The sequence below is a fragment of the Ruditapes philippinarum genome, unplaced genomic scaffold (assembly GCF_026571515.1).
Source record: "Ruditapes philippinarum isolate M1 unplaced genomic scaffold, ASM2657151v2 ctg5756_1_1_1_1, whole genome shotgun sequence".
In the NCBI taxonomy this organism is placed as follows: Eukaryota; Metazoa; Mollusca; class Bivalvia; order Venerida; family Veneridae; genus Ruditapes; species Ruditapes philippinarum.
Window position 1 is genome coordinate 61445 of NW_026854539.1, and position 22152 is coordinate 83596.

The 22152-nt window shown below is 33.6% G+C and overlaps 3 protein-coding genes across 3 annotated transcripts; 1 reads left to right on the plus strand and 2 right to left on the minus strand.

Annotated features, from left to right (window-relative positions):
• Nucleotides 1-3448: 3448 nt before the first annotated feature.
• LOC132740407 (prostatic spermine-binding protein-like) lies at nucleotides 3449-4027 on the plus strand. The gene is made up of 2 exons (XM_060728300.1): nucleotides 3449-3536; nucleotides 3708-4027. Exons 1-2 carry the CDS (start codon nucleotides 3449-3451, stop codon nucleotides 4025-4027), a joined length of 408 nt encoding a protein of 135 aa, XP_060584283.1.
• Nucleotides 4028-6623: 2596 nt separating this feature from the next.
• Nucleotides 6624-10697, minus strand: LOC132740405 (uncharacterized). The gene is made up of 3 exons (XM_060728297.1): nucleotides 10564-10697; nucleotides 9146-9268; nucleotides 6624-8579 (listed from the first exon to the last, which is right to left on the minus strand). The coding sequence occupies exons 1-3, from the start codon at nucleotides 10662-10664 to the stop codon at nucleotides 7439-7441; spliced, it is 1365 nt and encodes a 454-aa protein (XP_060584280.1). The 5' UTR covers nucleotides 10665-10697; the 3' UTR covers nucleotides 6624-7438.
• Nucleotides 10698-10930: 233 nt separating this feature from the next.
• LOC132740406 (uncharacterized) lies at nucleotides 10931-17662 on the minus strand. Its single transcript, XM_060728298.1, has 4 exons — nucleotides 17188-17662; nucleotides 12658-12805; nucleotides 12087-12263; nucleotides 10931-11020 (listed from the first exon to the last, which is right to left on the minus strand). Exons 1-4 carry the CDS (start codon nucleotides 17260-17262, stop codon nucleotides 10947-10949), a joined length of 474 nt encoding a protein of 157 aa, XP_060584281.1. The 5' UTR covers nucleotides 17263-17662; the 3' UTR covers nucleotides 10931-10946.
• Between the last annotated feature and the right edge of the window lie 4490 nt (nucleotides 17663-22152).

Genomic DNA, 22152 nt, shown 5'->3' on the forward strand with positions numbered 1-22152 from the left:
GTCTTAATTTTTATCTAAAAATTCCATCAGTAGTGTGATTCAGAATATGATTTGAGAAATTCCTGTATTAAATATATAGAATTTAAAGGGAAATAACGCTTTATTGATTTTATTCTGTAATGAAGTAATGAAAGCCATGTTTTTCAACAAGTTAAGTTTGTTAATGCAGTATTATGGTAAGAAATGATCTGTCAGTACCACCTTTATGTATTGGTACCAGTGTGTATTGGTAACAGTGTGTGTTGGTACCAGTCTGTATAGGTACCAATGTGTGTTGGTATCAGTCTGTATTGGTACCAATGTGTGTTGGTATCAGTCTGTATTGGTACCAATGTGTGTTGGTATCAGTCTGTATTGGTACCAATGTGTGTTGTTATCGGTGTTTATTGGTACTGATGTGTGTTAATATTGGTGCATATTGGTACCAATATGTGTTGGTACTGGTATGCATTGGTACTGGTATATTAATTGGTACCAGTACATATTGGTACTGTGTATATTGGTACAGGTATAGTGAGCTGAATACAACAGTTTTTAGTGCTGTTTAAAACTAAAGTACAGTATCAATCACTAAACACTTTTAAAACTGGTCATATTTAATATCCAACTATGCTTCTCATTTCTATGTATAATCTTGTTTTTTTATCACTTTTGTATAATATATAATAATATTCCTGTTGTCATCATAATATAATCTCACAGTTTAAGAGAGATGTTTGAATCAATGTGTTATTTCACATATATACATGGTAAAGTACCTGCAGAAATAAGTGCCTAAATTGAATAAATTTTGGTTGAAAGAAACGCTGGCTTGAAGAAAGTAAACTGGGTAAGACAGTAATGGTTGATTGTGATGGGCAGACAGTCCCAGGGGTTTTTGGAAAACTTTGAAAACAAAATATTCTTTTTAAATTTTTGCCCAAAAATTTATCCCGGTCACATTTTTTCGACCTTTAAAAAACCTTTGGGTGTGTTGCAAAAAATTTTGGACTGACTGCAGTTATTGGAACACGGGTTTTTACCGTATTGTTGGCACCATCAGAGAGTATGCTATGGGAAAGAAGATATGGATTCTTGCACCTCAGTCTGTAAATATTACCATTAATGTCATATTTTTATTTGGACGTCGTTAAGTTTACTTTTTGTCACCATGGTAATCAAGATAGTATACATGTATACTTCAGTTCTGTCTTTATATTCTAGTTAAATAAGACCGTTTATCACAAACCCGTGCCGATTTTGCGACTCCGTAAATATGGTATTGCACGGTGCATATATTTTGACGTGACGTCATTAGCGTTATGCAAACATAGTGTAAAGACGCGCTAAATGTTAGTGTTCTACTATAGGCGCGTCAACGGAAAATAACTCTTATTTCACTTTAAACGGTCTTTATTTTGGGTATGTGATAAATAGAATATTAAATTCGTGTAAGTTCATTACTGAATTTATTGCACTCGTTGAATAAAATAATATTATGCTCGCCAGAGGCTCGCATAATATAATTTTTATTCAACTCGTGCAATAATTTCAGTATTGAACTTACACTCATTCAATATCCTCTATTTGTACTATATTATTTTTAAACAAGAAAAAAATGTCAAACATTAATATTCTATATATCAGAGACAAATAATTCAATTGTAGCATGAGTCGAGGTTATAAATGATGTAACCTCCTGGGGAAGCAGCCCTTCCCAAGTAAGATGACATTTTTGTAAAAGGGAAAAATAAAATATTGATGTCAGTTCAATTTTTTGGGAAAACTGCATGATTTTTTTAAAGCTGCCCTTAATTGGCCCCTGCTAGAAGAAAAAAAATCTTGTCACTTTAAGACATAAATGATAATTTTAATCAGGGACTTTTTAAGTGACCCTGATTAAATCAAATTTTCTTTTAAATTCAATATGAATTGTTAGGTAATTTTTTTCTCTCTTTTTTTTGTCTCGGTTACAGTAAAATTGTGCATTGAAGACTATATAATATAAAATAGTTATGCACCTTTAGGGAAAGATAATGTGTCAGAATTTAAGTACACATGTATCTACAAGTGCTTTTATGTGATAATGAAATTTAAAAAGTACATCAGTTCTGCACTTTTAAAAAAAGTACATATGCATTCAGAGGAAGTGATTAAATAATGTGCTGAGGTACATGTACACTTGTACAATTCGAGTGTTTTACGGTGTATGAAAACCTTTAACCAGACTGTGACAAACTGTAAACTTTGTTCATTTTGTTTTCTATGTGTTTTTGCATCAAAAGTCTCTGTTCTGTAAATAGTGTCTTGTTGGTAAAGTATTTGTAATGAAAAGATTTTCTTTTTTTTTCAGTTATACTTTTAAAGCAAAATGAATAAAGTTATCAAAAGTGATTATTAGATATACACAAAAATTGTGTATATTTCTTTAAAAAAATTTTTTTTGTTTTGTTAGTTGTTAGATGTTTTTTATAGAGTTTTTTTTTTACTTTAAATCAGAGCATTGGTAAAATACCTTTTTTACTTGAACCATTTTTGAAAGATTTTAAAAATTTTACTTGTTGTTTATTGTTACAACTTGAAGTGGATTTAATCAACTTTGAGTAAAAATAAGTCATTTAATTTGGCTGTTTTTGTTTTGGTGTTTATTATCTTTACAGATTGAAGTTAAGATTTTTTTTCATACTTTAAAAAAGTTTAAATAACTATGTTTTAATATGTTGGTGAATTAAGCTTCTTTGTTTTGCTTTTTCCTCAGATTCTAAATCTGAAAACTGCTTCCAATTTTTTTGTTCGACAGAAAATTAAGACTGTGTTTGTATTGTATTAGAATCATCAAATAAAATCTATTTCTAAAGTTAAAATGATTTTGTTGAAAATTTATTTCTAACTTGTCTGTTTCGAAGAAAAATTTGAGCTATTATGATCATTGCATTGTTGTTGTTGTTGTCTACTTAAATGTAGCCCATTATGCAAACATTTCAAAAGTTACCAACATGAACTTAGAATACTTAAATCGATACTTGCTTATCATGGTTAAAAGGGGCATAATTCTGAAAGTAATATTTTTGGAGTTATCCTTTAACGAATTGGGAGAGCTTTTGTTCTCACCCAAGCATTGGCCTCACACTTTGGTGAAGTGTTTGCGTGCACGTTAATATCTCCAAAACTAATAAAGGGGATAGGTTGAAACTTCACACACTTACGCTAGAAGGTCACTGCCCAAGGCCCATAACTCAAACCGGTATTTTGACAGAACTATGGCCATTTTTGAACATAGAAAATTCTACATTATCCAATTTTTTTACTAACAACCATTGAGAATAGTCGAGCATTCTGTCCTATTGTGCAAAAGGATGAGGAATGCAGTACAGAATCAATTTTCTTCAACTTGTTATCAATTTCAAGAGTCTCAACTGAGTTTTTTTATACATGTTGATTATTCATGTTAATACAGAGGAAATGCGTAATGCATTACTATGATGAAACTGGTGGTGCTCATGTTTGTGCTGATGATGATGAAAATTTAGATGTTCGTGATGATGATGAAGATAATAGTGATGATGATGAAGAAGATAATAGTGATGATGATGAACATAATAGTGATAATGATGATATGATAGGCGATGATGATGACTATAAAGATGATATTGATGATGACGGTAGCAATGACGATGATGATAAAGGTTATCGATGATGATAGTGGTGATAACGATGGCATTGCGTAGGCAATGATAATAATGATAGTGATGATAATGTTGATATTGATGAAAATGGCAATGATGAAAGTGATGATGATGGTGGGGATAATATGGATAATGATGATAATGGCAATGATGATAGTGATGATGATGATAATAAAGGTAATGTTGATAATGGCAATGATGATAGTGATGATGATGGTGATGATAATAAAGATAATGTTGATAATGGCAATGATGATAGTGATGGTGATGACAATAAAGGTAATGTTGATAATGGCAATGATGATAGTGATGATGATGGTGATGATAATAAAGATAATGTTGATAATGGCAATGATGACTGATGATGATGGTGGTGATGATAATAAAGATAATGTTGATAATGATGATAATGGCAATGATGATAGTGATGATGATGGTGATGACAATAAAGGTAATGTTGATAATGATGATAGTGATGATGATGGTGATGACAAAAAAGGTAATGTTGATAATGGCAATGATGATAGTGATGATGATGGTGATGATAATAAAGATAAGTTGATAATGGCAATGATGATAGTGATGATGATGGTGATGATAATAAAGGTAATGTTGATAATGATGGCAATGATGATGATGAAGATGATGATTATCGTGATGATGATAGAAATGAAGACGATTATGATGATAATGATTATACGTACCATTTGATTTAAATGTAACACACTTTTACGATTAAATTTACTTTTACTTGAGGATAAAATCTAACAAAATATAAACATCTAGAATAAGTACAAAATCATTTGACTCTATGGAAACATTACAATTGTTTACATGTGATACTCTAAACAATAACAGTATCGCATGATTTTATTTAACAATTTAATTTTAACTTCTTTCTTGTTGGTATGTTAAACATATATAGATATTTAAATCAATAGTGCAACATTGCAATCACACTCGGTTATGGAACGCCATAGCTGCCTCACGTTGTTACATTTCGTTTTATTTTCCCCTAAAAGCATCTTATTATGTATAATAGAAGTGTTGGCTTGCCAACGTTTTATGAGAACCTGTCTTAACGAAGTCTTGTTAGGTCAAATATTCATTTTCTCTTGCCAAAACGTAGTGCTGACTTGTCTAAACACTGTCTTATTATTTGAAAACGTCATGTTATCATGTGCAAATCCGTTGTTAACATGCCGAATGGAAGTCTTACTATGTCTAACATGCACGCCATCTTTTCACATAAGACAATTTCTAGACAAATTACCACTACAGTTAAACTTTGACAAGACAGCATGCATGCTATTTTGACATAAAAGACATTCTCTAAGCAAGATAACACCGAATTTGAACACAATGACATGGCAGTCTGACAAAATGTGACGGTGTTTAGACAAGTCAATACCACATTTGGACAAGACAAAACGACAGTATAACATAATACAATAGTGTCATAACATACCAGGATCTTATTTGGACAAGATGACACCAACTTCCGACAAGATAACACTACTGCTCTACATGATAAGACATGAGTTCAAGACAATTCAACACCACATTTAAACAAGTCTGTGTTAAGACATATTGAAATCTTAATTCGAAAAGATGGCGTGCATGTTAGACATAGTAAGACTTCCATTCGGCATGTTAACACCGGATTTGCACATGATAACATGACGTTTTCAAATATGACACCAAGTTCCGACAAGAAATAAAATTACTATCTTTTTGTCAGTGTCATTTTATTTTGTCATGGTTCAGTGTTAATTTTACTGAACATCGTCCTTTTATGGCGAAGTATCATTTTTCCTTTTCAAATGTGGTGTTTACTTGTTGAAACACAGTATCATTATGTAGTACAAAGGCGTTAACTTGCCAGTTTATGACGTAAACATGTCTACACGCCGTCTCATTATGTCAGATAATCGTGTTATCATGTCCAGATGCGATGTTGTCAAAATTTAGTATCACGTGACCAGAGCCCGCGCTGAGCGTGAAAAGATAGAGCAAAAAAGGTAACGGGACAGTTTAGCAAAATCAGACAGCGCTTTCTCAAGACGGAACTAAATTTGAACAAATTAACACAATTATTAGACATAATAAGACTGTTTCTGTGCTTAACAAGAAAACATCAAATTTCGAAAATATAACAATTCTGTTTTACATTATAAGAAAGAGTTTAGACAAGTCATTACCACATTCGGCAAGATACCACAATTTTTTGACTTTATAAGACTGAGTTTTAACCAGTCAAAACTTCTTTTTGACAAAATAGCATACAGTTTATCATAATAAGGCATGATTTAGCCCAGTCAACACCCCATTTCGGCAAGATAATTCGAATATTTGATATAAAAAGACAACTCAGTATTGTACGTTGGCAAATTAACACAGTTGTTTGACACAATAAGACAATGTTAAGGCATTTAAACACCGTATTTTGACGAAATTCCATGGCAGTTTGATAAAATAAAGCTGTGCTTTTACAAATCAACACCAAGTTACGACAAGAGAACATTACTGTTTCAAATGATCAGACAGTCTTTTGACAAAACAGCTCCAAAATTTGACCAAATATCGCGACTAGGTGACATAATATGACACATTTCAGACAAGCCAAAACGACATTTTGACATGATAACACTACTGTTTGAAAAAATTAAACAATGTTAACACCAGTCAACATCACATTTTAAAGAGATAAGACTACTGTTACGCATAATAATGCAATGTTTAGACAAGTCGTCACATTACAATGGCATTACAACGCTTATATTTGACATAATAAGACGCTTTCTGGGCAATATCAAAAGAAATGTAATAACATGAGGCAGCTATGGCGTTCCATACTCGGTCATGTACCAATTACATACAAACAGATCTTATTATCTTGTGTGTAAATGTGTAACTTGATAAAGATGCAACAACATATTTATCTATAGATCTAGTGTCTATTTTATATCACTGTAAACAAACACAAACTTGTAAGAACGAGTATAAATATCAAACAACAACAACAACAAACAAAACAACAACAACAACAACAAAAACATCTAAAACAACAACAAAGAGGAAAATAAAAACAAATACAAAAAACATTTGTAATAGACAGAAAACCACTAAGATGTCCATTAGAAATAAAAATATACAACTCGAGTTCGTCTTTAATTAAGAGAAATTGAAGGTGTATATTTTGTGAACTACATTTGTATAACCACTTAAAGAAATAAATGTGAAGAGTGGTCTGTCATCGAGAGATGTGAAAGCCACGTCATGTTGCAATAGATTTCGAAAGTGAGTTAAAGTTCACCTCGTTCACCAGGAGCGGTTGAAATTAATTATGATAACACTTAGCTTTCCTCTACTTATTGTTTCAAGTTTGTGTCGCATTGTATATTTCCTCTACTTATTGTTTCCAGTTTGTGTCGCATTGTATCTTGTATCTTAAATTTACGGAATTCCATTAGAGCCATTAGCATATTCGCCTGTCAATGAACTAAATCATAATTTTGCGAAAACAGAAAAATAACGAAAGGAAAATTACAAACAAATGCGAACGTACGATGATGAAAACACGAAATGCGAAAACAAGATGATGAAACGCGAAAATACAATAATATAAATGCGAGAACACACATTTTTTTGTCATCGTATTTTCGCCTTTTCGCAATCGTTCTTTCGAGAATTTTTTTCACATTTTGAGAATCTGTAGTGCTTCCTTTAATATCTTTAATTATCTGCACATATGACATTTTCAAATATCTAAATCAAACTTTTAAGACTAGTCTTTGAGTTCCAAATTCTGTAACATCAATTGCTCGTTTTGGATTCTTTTGGAGGTCTGCCTTTCTTTGCACAACCGACTTAGTTGAGGATGTTGGCGCTCTAAGAGTTCTAAGAATTTTTAGAGATTTTGGTCTCTCTGTAAACAAATCTAATACCTCTGTCCTGGAGTATTTGATATTTTGAGAATTAAATGCTTTATTATTTATATCTGTGTTTGAAGCGTCCATTGCATTGTCACTTTTCACTTTTATTTCCACTCCAGGGCTACTCAGAATGTTTTGTTTTACAGGCTTCATCTTTGAATCGCTGGAAAATAGGAATCTGAAATTCGAGTTAGTTTTAAAAGGTAATTTCATGACACCGCCCGCCATAAGCGACTCTACTATTTTTGGTGATTCTTTTTGTTTAAGTGGTGGTCTTATATTCGGGAGACCAATTCTGCTGCTACCATTAAAGATATTGTTTGCGATATCTACAGGCACTGGATTAAAAAGTTTGGTTACTACTGGTACAGGTTCTATCAGCCAAGGTACTTTATCTTTTGGGGTTTCCGTAGAGGTAAAACTTCTGAAATCCGTGACTGAATCTTGAGTTTTGAAAATTGGGCCATCCGATCGTTGAACAGTAACTGTTGTCGATGTAGTCTCAGGAATTTTAGTCGTTTCATCCAGTAGAACTGTTGTCGCTTCCATGCCAGTACTGGTCTCGTATGTTTTTAAGTGTTCAGAATTTAAAATGATGGCTGGCTCCGTCTCTTTTGGCATTATAATTGGTGGGAGGGTTGTAGGGTTTTCAAAATTTGAAGGCAATATTGTTACGTCTACATTTATTTCTTTTCCGTCAGCAGCAATGTTTTGATTATTGTCTGCTTCACCTGATACCGAAGTAGTATGGCCTTCCGTTGTTGTGTCTTGCAAGACAGGCAAAGCAGCAGTACCTGTTTGATTTACAAGTTCACGTCTAGGAACAGGCGTGCTTTCGTAAATATTGTTATCGTTTACAACACGGGATTGCTGATTGGTGGTTGTTTCATATTCTCCGAAATTTATGCCAGACAACGTTGAATGTTCTGTCGGGAAAGCATTCACTGTAGTTGATGTTTGGATTTCATTAGTTTGCAAGCTGAAAGAAGTATGAGATAAGAAATAATATAAGAAAAACAGCGATAATGATCTGAGTGGGTGGAACTATTTAAACTTTAAAGTAATGAGAATTCATTTAAGTCTATCGGTAAGGGACATCTGATTCTTTCCCACCAAATTTGCGCTAGGTATTATTTCTACAAAACGTGGTCAAGTTGCTCTTGCTGCGTTTGTTTGTTTGTCTGTTTGTGGGTTTCACATATGTTTTGTTGCTGTCTAATGTCAAACATAAATATATTTAATGTTTGAGAAGACCTCAGATGCCCCACAGTGCATTATTTCAGACACGAGCGAATACTTAGGTAGGACCACCGCCGTGCCGCAAGGTAGCTGGATGGCTTCATCACATTGAAGAATCCAAAGTTCTTGGCGGAACACTCAGCGATGGTGAGCAAATGTTGTTAAAAGTAAACGACCTTAACTGTTCGACAAAGGACGCCCCTGAATGGATTGAATGAAATGAACAAATTGAAATATGACATTTCAAAAGACGTGCAGTCATGTGATAAAACTAATTATAAGCATATTTATGGTAAGACTGTTTACCTATTCATCATATCTCTCAAAACTCCCTCGGAGAGTACACGTAATATTTTTTCTTTGATCGTATAACCTTCTCTAGGTGACACGTGCATTTCAATATGTAAATCCTCGGAATGCTCTACAAATCTGAAATTAAACGACAATATTTTCATTAAACATGGCGTACATATGTATGTTTTTTTAAAGTCATCTTCGGAGACATATACATGTATTGGCGTGTCACGGTGAGGTCACGTTTCCGCTCCTCTGGTTAAAGCCGCGGTCTTACTTACTCCCGGCAGAGCCCATGACTATCCCGGTAAGCTACCGGGATGATCCGGGACGATCCGGGGTGAAAATATTGTTGCAGTCACACTAACCCCGGCAGTACTATGTTAATTCCCAACTAACCACCCAGGATGCGCTCCGGATCATCAAGGCAGAGCCCAGGTGAAGCTAAGGTTCATGCCGGTGCTTTCCCGGTCGTTCCCGGATGACACCGGAAGAGCCCCGGTTGACCCAGGCAGAACCCCGATCGATCAAGGCAAAGCCCCGGCAGAGCCCAGGACGATCCAGGCAGAGCCCCGGTAGAACGGTGGATTGAAAACGCGCGAAAATGATAACATTGATACATAATTTTTATTTAATATAATTATTTATGTTCCAGAATTGTAATTCATGATGATTTTCTGAAAAATCCTTATGCAAGACTGGATAGAAGGGAATGGGAAGGCTTTTAATACAAACAAGGACAATCATCGAAATTTGTCGTGATTCTTTTGAAATGAACCGGGCTCTGCCGGGGTTTTACCGGGATCAACCATAGCTCCATCGTCATTCTCCGGGCTCTGCGGGCATCCCCCGGGGCTGTGCCGGTATTCACCGGGGCTCTGCCAGCATTCACAGGGGCTCTACCGTATCTCTACCGGCTATATCATACCCCGGATCATCCCGGTTTGTGCCGGCAGAGCTACGGTGCTTCCCCGGTGTAACCCCGGTCGTTCCCGGCAGAGCTAAGGATGAAGCCGGCAAAACTTTACTTCCCGGATCATCCCGGACCACCCCGGTAATATTAAATATTTTATTCCATCGGGGGTTGAATGCCGGATGTTCCCGGATCATCCCGGACGTTGCCGGCAGAGTTAAGGATTGTACCCCGGTTGTTCCCGGTCGTTCCCGTAATACTACGGACGTCTACCGGGGCTCTGCCGGGATGTCAGTGAGAATTTAGCTTAAAATAATAGATGTAATATGTTCCGAACTCAAAGATTTGGCAAAACAACAACAAAAAATCAGCATGTTAAAGTGGATTGGTCTGTAAAACAATGAATAATTCCCCCCATTCATGTAAATGGATGGAATTGATTGTTCTACTTATTGAAATATGTCCAAAAACATTTAAATAATTATGTATGAGTCAATCAGTACATGTTATAACTTACAATAGCGATGCGTGGCAGCCTGCGAGTCCATTTTTGACAGGAAAGTCTGTTTCGACTAATAAACGCTTGACCACACTGCAGAAAATCTTTGATAAGTACATCCCTTCTTCCGTAGTAATATTTGGCGGTACATGATTACCTTACAAAAATATAGAATAAGACAGGCATCAGGAAATCTAGATACAATGGAACGTGTTTTAGGTGGTACATTGGAGCAAATAAATAAATAAATAAATAAAAATCTTGTCTATGAAAATAATATTAATGGAAGCATTCAAGAAAGGAATATTGGATATGGTTCTCATTATATCAATGAAATTTCAAAATCAAATAATGAAGAAAATGAAATGAATGGAGGCGGTCAAGAGAAATATATTGACGAATTAAGTAATGAAATATTTACCATGATGATGCTCATCATCTTGTGTAGCAAAACCATCATTTTGATGTAAATTCACTGTAAAATATGAAACATATTTGAGCCGCGTCATGACAAAACCAACATAATGGGTTTGCGACCAGCATGGATCCAGACCAGCCTGCGCATCCGCGCAGTCTGATCAGGATCCATGCTGTTCGCTTACAGACCCTATAACAAGTAAAGAACAGCATGGATCCTGATTATCCATTATGTTGGTGTTGTCATGACGCGGTTATTCTTGTTATTGTTTCAATATTATTTCAAACATTATATCATCATTTATCATTGAATTAAACAATTTATATATAGGACACTGTAAAGGCTCACTAAACCTGAACATTAATTGCTATCATTTTCACTTTTTAATTTTTTTTAAATGTTTGATACCCTGCTAAAGTTCCCAAATGTTTCTCGGTGGCCTTATTCTGAACCATCTTTTGTTTCTAATTAAAATAGTTATAGTGAATAAGTGATTTCTATGGAAGTCTAAATACCACGTTGTTTTCATTTTTGTTACATGTTTTTTACAAATTATTTCAGACCCAGTGCTATTTTCTTCAGATGATGACATTCGCATGTTGTACAATCATTATTGTAACATTTTTAAAACAAAACAAATGTTTGCCTTTTCTACAGAAAATAAAAGATATTCATTTCTTAGACATAGTGTGCCTTTAAATATTGTAGCAAATTTGGCAGCAACAACAACAACAGAAACAAATTCCACCACAGGATCTCAGAAATTCTAAATGCTGTGTTTCAATTATTTCAGTGCTGTTACTCCTTTGTCGGTTTCAGTGATCCCATTACTTTTAAAAGTTAAAAATTGAATAGCGCTTAAGGCGGTGATTTGGTGCGTGTTACATTTGTCTCACTTTGCTCTAAATCAAGCTAATAAAACCGAGTGTTTGATTTCATTTCTTTACGTTTTTCAATGATCTTTACTAATCTTGTCATTTCAAGAACAAGTTTCATGATTTTAACAAAATTTACATTATTTCTAATTGCATGACTCAAAGAAATACAAATGTACTTTCTTGTTGGAGTGATTTACATGCACAATAAACTGTTTCGAAATGTTTGTTTTTACAAATATACTTACAGAAGAAAGAAAGTCCTATAGCTGCAGCCACTGCCATCACTATGCTTAATATAAGGAAACCACATAAAACATGTCTACACACTTTGTCGCATCTTCGTTTCTTAACAACGTGAGAAATTTGATTTATTTTTGGCAATGTGTCCTCGTCATGCATATCTTGTTCCAATGATTTGGCAGCTGAAATAAAACAAATGTGTTATTAAAGATGCATAATTATTTTCATCGTTTATTGTTTTTGTGTCAGTATTGATCAATTCTTTCCCCCACCCGGGACCAAATAGAAAAATCCAGATGGAAGTTCCCGAATGCCTCCAAACGCTTTATTTCCGACAAGCAACACCAGTCATATCTAAGCTAGCACGACGGCATTCTCAAAGGAATTTTCAAAGTTAACAGTCGTCACTATTCCTTTCTATTCCTCAGTATACCGAGGAATGAGGGCTGTTTATCTACATGTAAACAATCATATAGAATCTTGACCGACGTTTATTACAAAATGTCCGACGGGAACCACATTATACCATTACAATAGTTAATAAGTCCACAAAGGAATGAAAATATATACATTTACCGGACCAAGATGTTTCACTTGACCCGTCCCAGTCCGGAATTCGGCAGTTTTGGTAAGCCATTATCTCGTGCGGGTCGGCGTACTCGTGCTCCAGATACGGTCGGATTGTAATCTCCGACTGATGCATGAGTGTCGTCATAGTTGGCCACTGTAACAGAGAGTTTCAGATTCTCATTAAAAGTTTAATCCAGATGATGTATATTTATAAAAGTTCATTTTAACGTTTTCTACACTATTTCTAAGTCCCTATATAATATAGCTTTTAAACAAAACATATAGTGGCGATGTAGCATATATATGTACAACTGGCGTTTGTTTGTCTTAAGAAGCTTGAAAAGCCGCATTTTTGGCGCCAAAATGTGGTATAATGTCAAATATCGTTACAATTTGACACTTCGTACACATAAGTGTCTTTATATGACTTATGGAAACCCCATATAAGTCTTCGAAAGTTACAGTGAAAAAAATAAAAAAGAGAAACAACAATAATCTAAAGATATTTTATTTTGCTTAATATTATTTGTGTTACAATTATTACGATATTAGGCGTACAGTACGTACACTATTTACCAAAAGTGATACCACATTTTGTTTTTGTAACAACAACAATACAACAGTGTATTGCATAGCAAAATGACTTTCTGTTGCAATGTAAAGGTATAACTTCATTTTTAAAGGAACTGCACTAGGGTCAAAAATTCTCAAAACATAGAATTTTAGATTCTTACATAGATCTGTGAAACACTTAAAATGGAAAAATTTGCAAAGAATTATAAAGAAATAAACTCAGAAGTAAAATGAAAACCGACGTTTTGTGCGATTATAGCCCGATTTGAGTGAAAGCGTTGCAACGCTCTTCATTTTATTTTTGATTATTTTGCAAATAAAAACGATGATTATTGAAAAACAGGGGGCGGGATGGAAAGATCTGAAAATTTGCACACAAGCTACTGGTCAAGACCTGCATCAAAAGATCTTGACACAAATCTTAGAAAACCATGTCCTGACTCTTCATGTCAAAAACCTCAGCGGAGCCCCTTTCAAGTAAAAAAAAAAAGATGACGGTGAATATGAAAAATGTTCAAATTATTTTACCGGACTCCATCAGAAAGCGTTTGTTTCCGTGTAATCAAAACCACACTTGTTTTTACAACTGAATCACGTTATGTTTGTTTTTTTAATTTGTAAGTTAAACTTCTTTGTTTATAAATATCCCTACTTTTGAAATATAGATTTGATATCTCTGCACCGATTGATAGATTTGGTGGGCGGGATGGGTGGAGGTGGTGCTTGGGCGAGGATATTGTTTTTCCGTCGGTGGCAGAAATTTATAATTGCACTTGTATGCCAAAATTTCGCAGTAAATTTTTTAACCATTATAGATAATTGCTTATTTACATACATAGATTGAAAGTTTGTATTCAGTTAAAATAAATAGCGGAAAGAGACATACTTAGCGGAAAGAGACATCCGTTAAAGTTCATATATAAAGTATAAAAGGAACCTTCGGGCTAAATGTATACGTCAGTATCGAGCCACTGTATCTATCATTATTATACTTTGACAGTCATATTTGCTTTTATTGCTATAATGGGAGGTTTTAACCTTCTTGAGGGATTAACACTATAGACACATGTGGCGATATAAATGATTTATGTGTGCCGAGCATTTCTGCTCGGCTATGCTCTATAACAAGAGCATTCTTTAAATAATCATTTAGAAAACTAAATTGTAGTTTAAACTGAATTGGTCTATACATACAATGGCCACATTTTCTATGAATATTTCGAAGTTTGATATTAACTACAGAAATGTATAATGTGGATATTTTTAATAAAATATTGCTTTAAATAAAAAAGAGATAAAATTCTATGTGGTTTAGTGTCATAAACAATTCTAAAAAGAATGATAATATTCTGTTTTAAAACAATATGATATCTGTTATATATAAATATAATTATGTAATTTCAATATTTTGGCAACTGAGAAGTGCAATGTACAACATGTAACTACCAAAAGAATTAGAAAATCAATAACAATACATGCATGCTATAAAAATAATAATAATAATAATAATAATAATAATAATAATAATAATAATAATAATATAAATAATAATTATAATAATAATAATGATAAATAAATAGAAAAATAATTATGTAGATAAATATTTTTTAATATGAAGATAAAACATAATGCATGGATATACATGTGAATGACCCATTAAATATAATTGTAATGAAACTAAAAACGGGCCCATTAAAATTTTATTGACATACTGATAACAGGTGATCAATAAATTAAACACTATACATTGAGCCAAGGACAAATATAAGATGTGAAATTGCAACGTTTTTGAATTACTGTAAATTGTGCTTCTTTTGTTGTCAGGAATATAGCAAGCTACGTAAAAAATCAAAATAAAACCAACTTGGCCTATGAACATTTTTTCCAAATTGTATCAAGCTATCATGTCATTTTCGACTGTGGAAACAGTGAAAATGTGTGTATGATTAAAAGAAACATCTGTCTCTGAGGCTTTTATTTTTACATGACGGTACTGAAAATATTTTTTCGAGATTAATGTTCCATTAACCGATAACTTGTCGTCCAAAATTTACAGAATTGAAAAATATTAATTTAAGCATCATATGTATGATATTAAACCATAAAAATGTGTTACAGGATCTTTAAATACGATAACTGTCTGCTTTTGCGGTATTATTCACCATATTGCTACTACGTGATAACGAAATAAGGGCTATTTTTGTATATTTTTATCTTTTTGGCAATTTACATGAATTGTACGTGCCGTTTGCAAAGTGTAAATCACTTTCTCTGTCCACTTCACAATATGTCACTTTAAAATACATTTTCAATATTTTCATAAAAATTAGCACGAATCTGGATGCATGCAGCTTTAAGAAATATCAATTCTAGTCAAGAAAAACAAACAAAAAAACATCAGCCCCCCCCCCCCCCCAAAAAAAAAAAAAAACAGCAACAAAAAATATCAGAAACCTTAAGCTACAGTCTCAGTTACATCCCGACAGAGCCCGATAGACGCCCAGGGTGATCCGGGAACGACCGGGTACGACCGGGAACAACCGGAGTACACCCGTAACTGTACCGGCAACGTCCGGGATGATCCGGGATGACCCGGGAACATCCGGCATTCGACCCCGAATGGAATAAAATATTCAATATCACCTGGTGGTCGGGGATGATCCAGGAAGTTAAAGCTTTGCCGGCTTCATCCTTAGCTCTGCAGGGAACGACCAGGGTTATACCGGGGAAGCACCGTAGCTCTACCGGCACAAACCAGATGATACGGGGTATGATATAGCCGGTAGAGCTACGGTAGAGCCCCTGTAGACGCCGACAGAGCTCCAGTAACTACAGACAGAGCCCCGGAGGTAACGCTACGGTTGATCCCGGTAGAGCCCCGGCAAAGCCCAATTCATTTCAAAAGAATAACGACAATTTGCGATGATTGCACTTGTTTGTATGAAAAACCTGCCCATTTCCCTTTTATCCAGTCTGGCATAAGGATTTTTCAGAAAATCATCATGAATTACTATTCTGGATCAATAGATAATATATATTAGAAATTATGTATCAATGATATCATTTTCGAGCGTTTTCAATCAACCGGGGTTCTACCAGGGCTCTGCCTGGATCGTCATCGACTCTGCCGTGGCTCTGCATGGATCGACCGGAACTCTGCCTGGGTCAACCGGGGCTCTTCCGGCGTCATCCGGGGAACCGGGGAAGCACCGGCATGATTCTTAGCTCCACCTGGGCTCTGCCTGGATGGTCCGGAGCGCATCCTGGTTGTTTAGTTGGGAACTACCGTAGTGCTGCCGGGGTAAGTGTGACCTCAACAATAATTTTACTCCGGATCGTCCCGGATCATCCCGGTAAGTTCCTAGACACTAACGGGAGTAAGTGAGACCGTAGCTTTATCTAATATACATGTAAGTACAGCTATGCGGATTAGAGATTGGATTTGCAGACATGCTTTATGTATATAGAAAAAAAGGGTTTTACTTTTGAAATTGTATTTCTTTTATAGTTAGAGTATGTAATTAAGATTAAATGAGTTCCACTCAGGTAAAAAAAGGCTTAAACATTCGGTCATTTTACAAAAAATGAAATGATTTATATACTGGAAAAATGGGTTGAGGGAATGATTTGATAATTTGCTGACGAGTTATTGGTTCTGAGCTACATCAAAATTAATGATTCACAAATTTTTGAAAAAAAAAAAATTATTTCCAGTCCCCTCATGTCAATAATTTCAGTGGAGTCCTTTTATGCATTACTATAACAGTATTTGAGTGTAACAATAACCATGATGATCTTACAACTTTAAAATTGAACTCCACTTCCAATCAAATTGCTTGGAATTAAAAGCAGAATGCATTAAATTTCAAAATTGCTGAGATTAAAAATGATAAAAATGAGAATAGAAAATACAAATTGTTTTACAAAAGTAATTAAGCAAACTTATTAAGAAGTCATATTTACCTTGTTACGAAATCTTTTTTTCCAGGTATTTCCCAAAGTTCCATCTTTGGAATGGCGGTCAAGCGAATCACACATATTGATTAAGGGACAAGACAATTAATTGTCCGATTTTTCAGTCGAAAGTTGTATTTCTTAACACATCACATACGAATTGAAAAAATGAACAGCTCGGCGACCTTTCGAGGTACAGCACAGCTTGATAAGAGAGACCTGTCCGTCAACTGCTAGTCAAAATCACAAAATCCGTTACTTGCTGCACCGACTGAATAAATTACGCAATTGTGATTCGCCTGTCTCAATTAACAAACTATCCTCACGTATTTCCAGCATTTCTCCTGTCAAATTCACTGTCTAAACTGTACCTAGTGCCGTACCCCATCACCTCCCAACCATAATTGAATAATAATATATCAATTAAGTGACCATTACAAAATATGTTTTATTTCTATGTGCGTAACGGACGTGACAAACGACATATTGTGACAACCTTATTAGTGCTGACTGCGGGTAACAATTTGCACTTGTCCAATTAAATGATAGATATATCTTGGTCCAGTTGTCAGTGCAAAATAACATAAATATATGTTACACAAAGAAAACAAAGCAAACCAGTGTCTAGCAGTGCAAATTAGGTAATATTTGGTTTGTATCGGCCATGAAATATTATTCAATTTTATTACGTCATTGTTAGTCACGTGTGTGTTAAAATTATGATATATTTTTGTTTGCATTTTTGTTTGAATTTTTTTAGGAAGTTTGTTTTTTTATATTCTATATCTGGATAGAAAGATATAAATTATTTGTATTTTTATTTTCTGAATTTATAGTACATGTCATTTAGAGGACTACTTTTTATAGCGGAAAGATTTATTTTCTTGCGTTAAATGTTTTAGCGTATGATTAATGTTGCATTATCCAGACCACTTAGTAGTCTAATGTAAAAAAATGATTTTACTGACAAATTATTGACTTGAAGCTGCTTTACCTATTATTTTACACTGGATATGTAATATTTCCTTTATTTTAAAACAATAAATGATATATGAAATTATTCATGCAGTTTTGCATAACACATTTTGAACTTCTACATTATCCAGACTCTTGTTTTACTATCAAGCACTGAGAAAAGTCGAGCACGCCGTCCATTTGACAGCTCTTGTTTTTAATGTAGTACTATTTAAAAGTGCAGTTACTTTAGAAAACTTGATTATTACTTTAAAGTGAATTGGTCTGCATTTGACACTTTTTCAATAAATATTTCAAATATTGTTAAAAAAATAGAAATGTATTATATAGATTTTCTTATAAAATACTAGTAAATATGTTTGATAAAGTGCTAAGTGATTCATTAATGATTATTTAATATGAATAATAATAATAATATTTTGCTCTAGAATAATTTATCTGCTCTTTGAATATATATCATATCGGATCATGTATCTTACACTTTGTGGTTTCTTGTTATGTCTGATACTAAATACTATTAATATATCATTTATAGTATTACAGACCTTCTAGTATAGACCAATTTACTTTAGATAAAGTGCTTGAATGGTTAAAAGATATATTTCATTAATAACTCATTACTGCATGTGCATTTTGTGAAAAATGGCTGTTTTCATTGAACAGTCTCCCGTTACAAGTTCAAATTGCTATAAAACTATAAAAACTGCTTCAATTCTAATCAAACTTGGCGCAAATGTTGACTAGACCATTGCCTTTGAAACAACATGTTCAAGCTTAAATTTCCTGTTACCATGGCAACGAGGGGACATCTCAAAATTGCCAAAATCACTTTTTGCGTTGAGTTTTTCCATCAAAATTGATTTCAAAGTGCTGCAACTTCTCAATGGATTGAGATAGAGTCAAAGGCTTTTCAGCGTTGGTTATACGTTACCTTATGATCGACCTGGGGTCATTTTTAGCCTCATACAAGTCAAAATTTTCTTCGCAAATAGAAGGGGCAATCCCCTTATGTATTTTTCGGATAAGGGGGCGGCGCCGAAAAAGTGGTCACCTTTTAAAACAACATTTCACAAACAAAAAACAAGTGTTGGGGCCTAAATAAGGCATTTTTCACCATTTGAAGCAGCAAAATGGGAGAGGGGGCGAAAACGGCGTTAAGAGGCGTGTATATCTGGTAATGGGTTAAAATATCATTATAAACATATTCAACATAATAAAGTTAAACTAATTTATGCTTCATTTATTTAATACTGAATTGCAATGTATAGATAAAACTATACATATTTCAATCTATAATACTGATAAAGAACAATACTGTTGTTGTTGATAACGCATACTGTATGCTCCCAAATACACTGAAATAGAAAAAAAAATGTTTCAAACATTGTTTCATTATTGTAAATCTTTTTATTATAATTAATTTTGTCTTTTGACAAACATTTTATTTAGATCCTCGTCAATATGTGTATTTAATCACAGTAACTGGTCCACGTTACCACGTATCAATTTAGGTCATTCATGGAACGTCCGCACTTAATGAATCCGGATAGCATGGTGCGATTTTGAATTTGGATGTAACCAAATATGACTAGATTTTGCACTTATTCATTCTATTTTCGAATATTTATATTACGACTTGACAATTTCATCAATAATAAAAACTCAGAGAAAATTTTTGAGAGGATATTGAATGAGTGTAAGCTCAATATTGAATTTATTGAACGAGTTGAATGAAATTTTATTATGCGAGCCTCAGTAATGAACTTACACGAATTTAATATTCTATTTATCACATACCAAAAAAAAAAGGACTGTATAAAGCGAAAAAGTCATTGACGCGCCTATAATATTACGCTAACATTAAGCGCGTCTTTATCCTATCAAGGGGCAGGACGTGAAATGGTTGCACACTTGGTTCAAGTGCGGAAATTGATTGCAAACTTGACAAAATGGCTACCGAGTCATGAATATTTACAACATTTGCACGTATTTTCTTCCAGTAAGTGGATTTGTATATTATTTTGAATTTTTTAATATGCCTATTCCTTAAAGCAATGTTTTTGTCACACTCTGTTTAAGGTCTCAGCTACATTGCTTCTGATATGACAAAGTTATTGAAGATATAAACTGGTTATGTACATATTTTGAGATTTGACAAGTGACAGTCCAGTGTGATTTTTATACTCATTTACTCGCATCTGTAAGTTTTAAAGTTCACCAAACAAGACAAAATATATATCTTTCAATACTGTGTAAATGTTTGGTTTGAATTTGCATTTTCCAAATAAAATTTCAATAAACGAAACTATCTTGTTCTAGCGCATTTTAGTTGCAAACTTGTAGTTCACGCATTTCTGATTGCAAACTTATCTTTTTCAATCAAATATTAAACTGCCAAATGATTCAACGAAGATCATATTGATAAGTCACAGATATTCCATGAAAATGCATTTCATACATGCAACTGTGTTTTTTTCACTTGGTTTTAAAAAATGACATTGAGGGGTTCTTTATTTAATTGTCCATTGTTATCATTTATTGGTACGGCCACTCCATGTCCAGCTGAGACCTTAAACCGAGTGTGCACAAACATTACTTTAAGGAATAGGCATATTAAAGAATTTTAAAATAACATACAAATCCAGTTACCTGAAGAAAGCACGTGCGAATGTTGTAAATATTTATGACTCAATAGCTATTTTGTCAAGTTTGCAACCAATTTTCACGCTTGAACCAAGTGTGCAACCACTTCACGTCCCGCCCCTTGCCTATGGGATTAGAACACTTGATCCCAGCAGTATAAACAACAATAAATCATATGATTTAGGCCTTTGAGCCAAATTATTGATTCACTGAGGTTTACTTTAAGTCCAAGAGCCGGGAAGATGATAATGCAACAGAAGAACAACTAAGTATAATAGATATATAAAATTTAGAATATCATATTCTAGGAGATGTCAATATAAACTTTTATCCAATGAATAAAAAGAAAAAATATGACAATACAAAATGGGGTGATTTGATAACGAAATATGGTTTGAAACAACTTATCACAGATCCTACTAGGATAACAAAACGTACCCAAAAAATTATAGATCATGTTTATACAAACAGTAGCAGATATATTATTGAATCGTTTGTTTCTGATACCTCATTAAGTGATCATTATCCGGTATTTCAAGATCAACGAAAGCATGTACCCGATTGATTAATGAACATAATTCGATTAAATATAGATGTTTTAAAAACTTCAATGAAATTGATTTTCAGGTAGACCTTGCTTTATCCGATCTTGAATTAGTCGAGCACATAATTAATCCGAATGAATCCCTTAGCTTATTTTACTCCATTTTAAATACTATCTTGAAAAAGCATGCACCGATAAAAGAAAAACGTATCAAACGTGAACACCGCCCGGAATGGTTTACTGATGAGATAATATATCTTATACATGAACGCGATTACTATCATAAAGTAGGGAAACATGAACAATACAAATTGCTCAGAAATAAAATAACATCAATGATTAAAAAAAGTAAAAGAGATTTCTTTAACAATGCTATTAAAAATAACAAAGACCCGGCACTTTTATGGAAAAATTTAAAGGACGTTTCAAATCTAGATAAAAAAATGTTATATTACAATGCCAGGCAGACTTGTGACATAAATAAAGAAATTTGCGGAAATGTAAATACTATTAATAAATGAATTAAACAAGTATTTTGTCAATATCTCGAATGTCATACATAAAACAAAGTTTTCAAATACAAATTTTTCAAAATTAAAAGAAACTTTAGACCAAAAGCTAATATATCATGAATTTAATATTGAATTAATTACACCGTTTGAAGTAAAACTTATTATTGAAAAACTGAATATTAAAAAATCTACAGGATTAGATGGAATTGGACCAAACATCATCAAATATTGTGGAGATTATATTACACCAATAATTGCATCAATTATCAATAATAGTATTAAATCTAATATTTTCCCAGA

What these genes read in the sequence shown, in the direction of transcription:
- LOC132740407 (XM_060728300.1), top strand. Translation starts at nt 3,449, where the DNA reads ATGCATTACTATGATGAAACTGGTGGTGCTCATGTTTGTGCTGATGAT. An exon ending in TGATGATGATGAAGATAATA is followed by an intron (nt 3,537 to 3,707) that starts GTGATGATGATG and finishes GGCATTGCGTAG; the next exon opens with GCAATGATAATAATGATAGT.
- LOC132740406 (XM_060728298.1), bottom strand. Translation starts at nt 17,262, where the DNA reads ATGTGTGATTCGCTTGACCGCCATTCCAAAGATGGAACTTTGGGAAAT. An exon ending in AAAAAAGATTTCGTAACAAG is followed by an intron (nt 12,806 to 17,187) that starts GTAAATATGACT and finishes TCTCTGTTACAG; the next exon opens with TGGCCAACTATGACGACACT. An exon ending in AAGTGAAACATCTTGGTCCG is followed by an intron (nt 12,264 to 12,657) that starts GTAAATGTATAT and finishes GTTTTATTTCAG; the next exon opens with CTGCCAAATCATTGGAACAA.
- LOC132740405 (XM_060728297.1), bottom strand. Translation starts at nt 10,664, where the DNA reads ATGTACTTATCAAAGATTTTCTGCAGTGTGGTCAAGCGTTTATTAGTC. An exon ending in GGCTGCCACGCATCGCTATT is followed by an intron (nt 9,269 to 10,563) that starts GTAAGTTATAAC and finishes GTTTAATTTCAG; the next exon opens with ATTTGTAGAGCATTCCGAGG. An exon ending in TTGAGAGATATGATGAATAG is followed by an intron (nt 8,580 to 9,145) that starts GTAAACAGTCTT and finishes TACTTCTTTCAG; the next exon opens with CTTGCAAACTAATGAAATCC.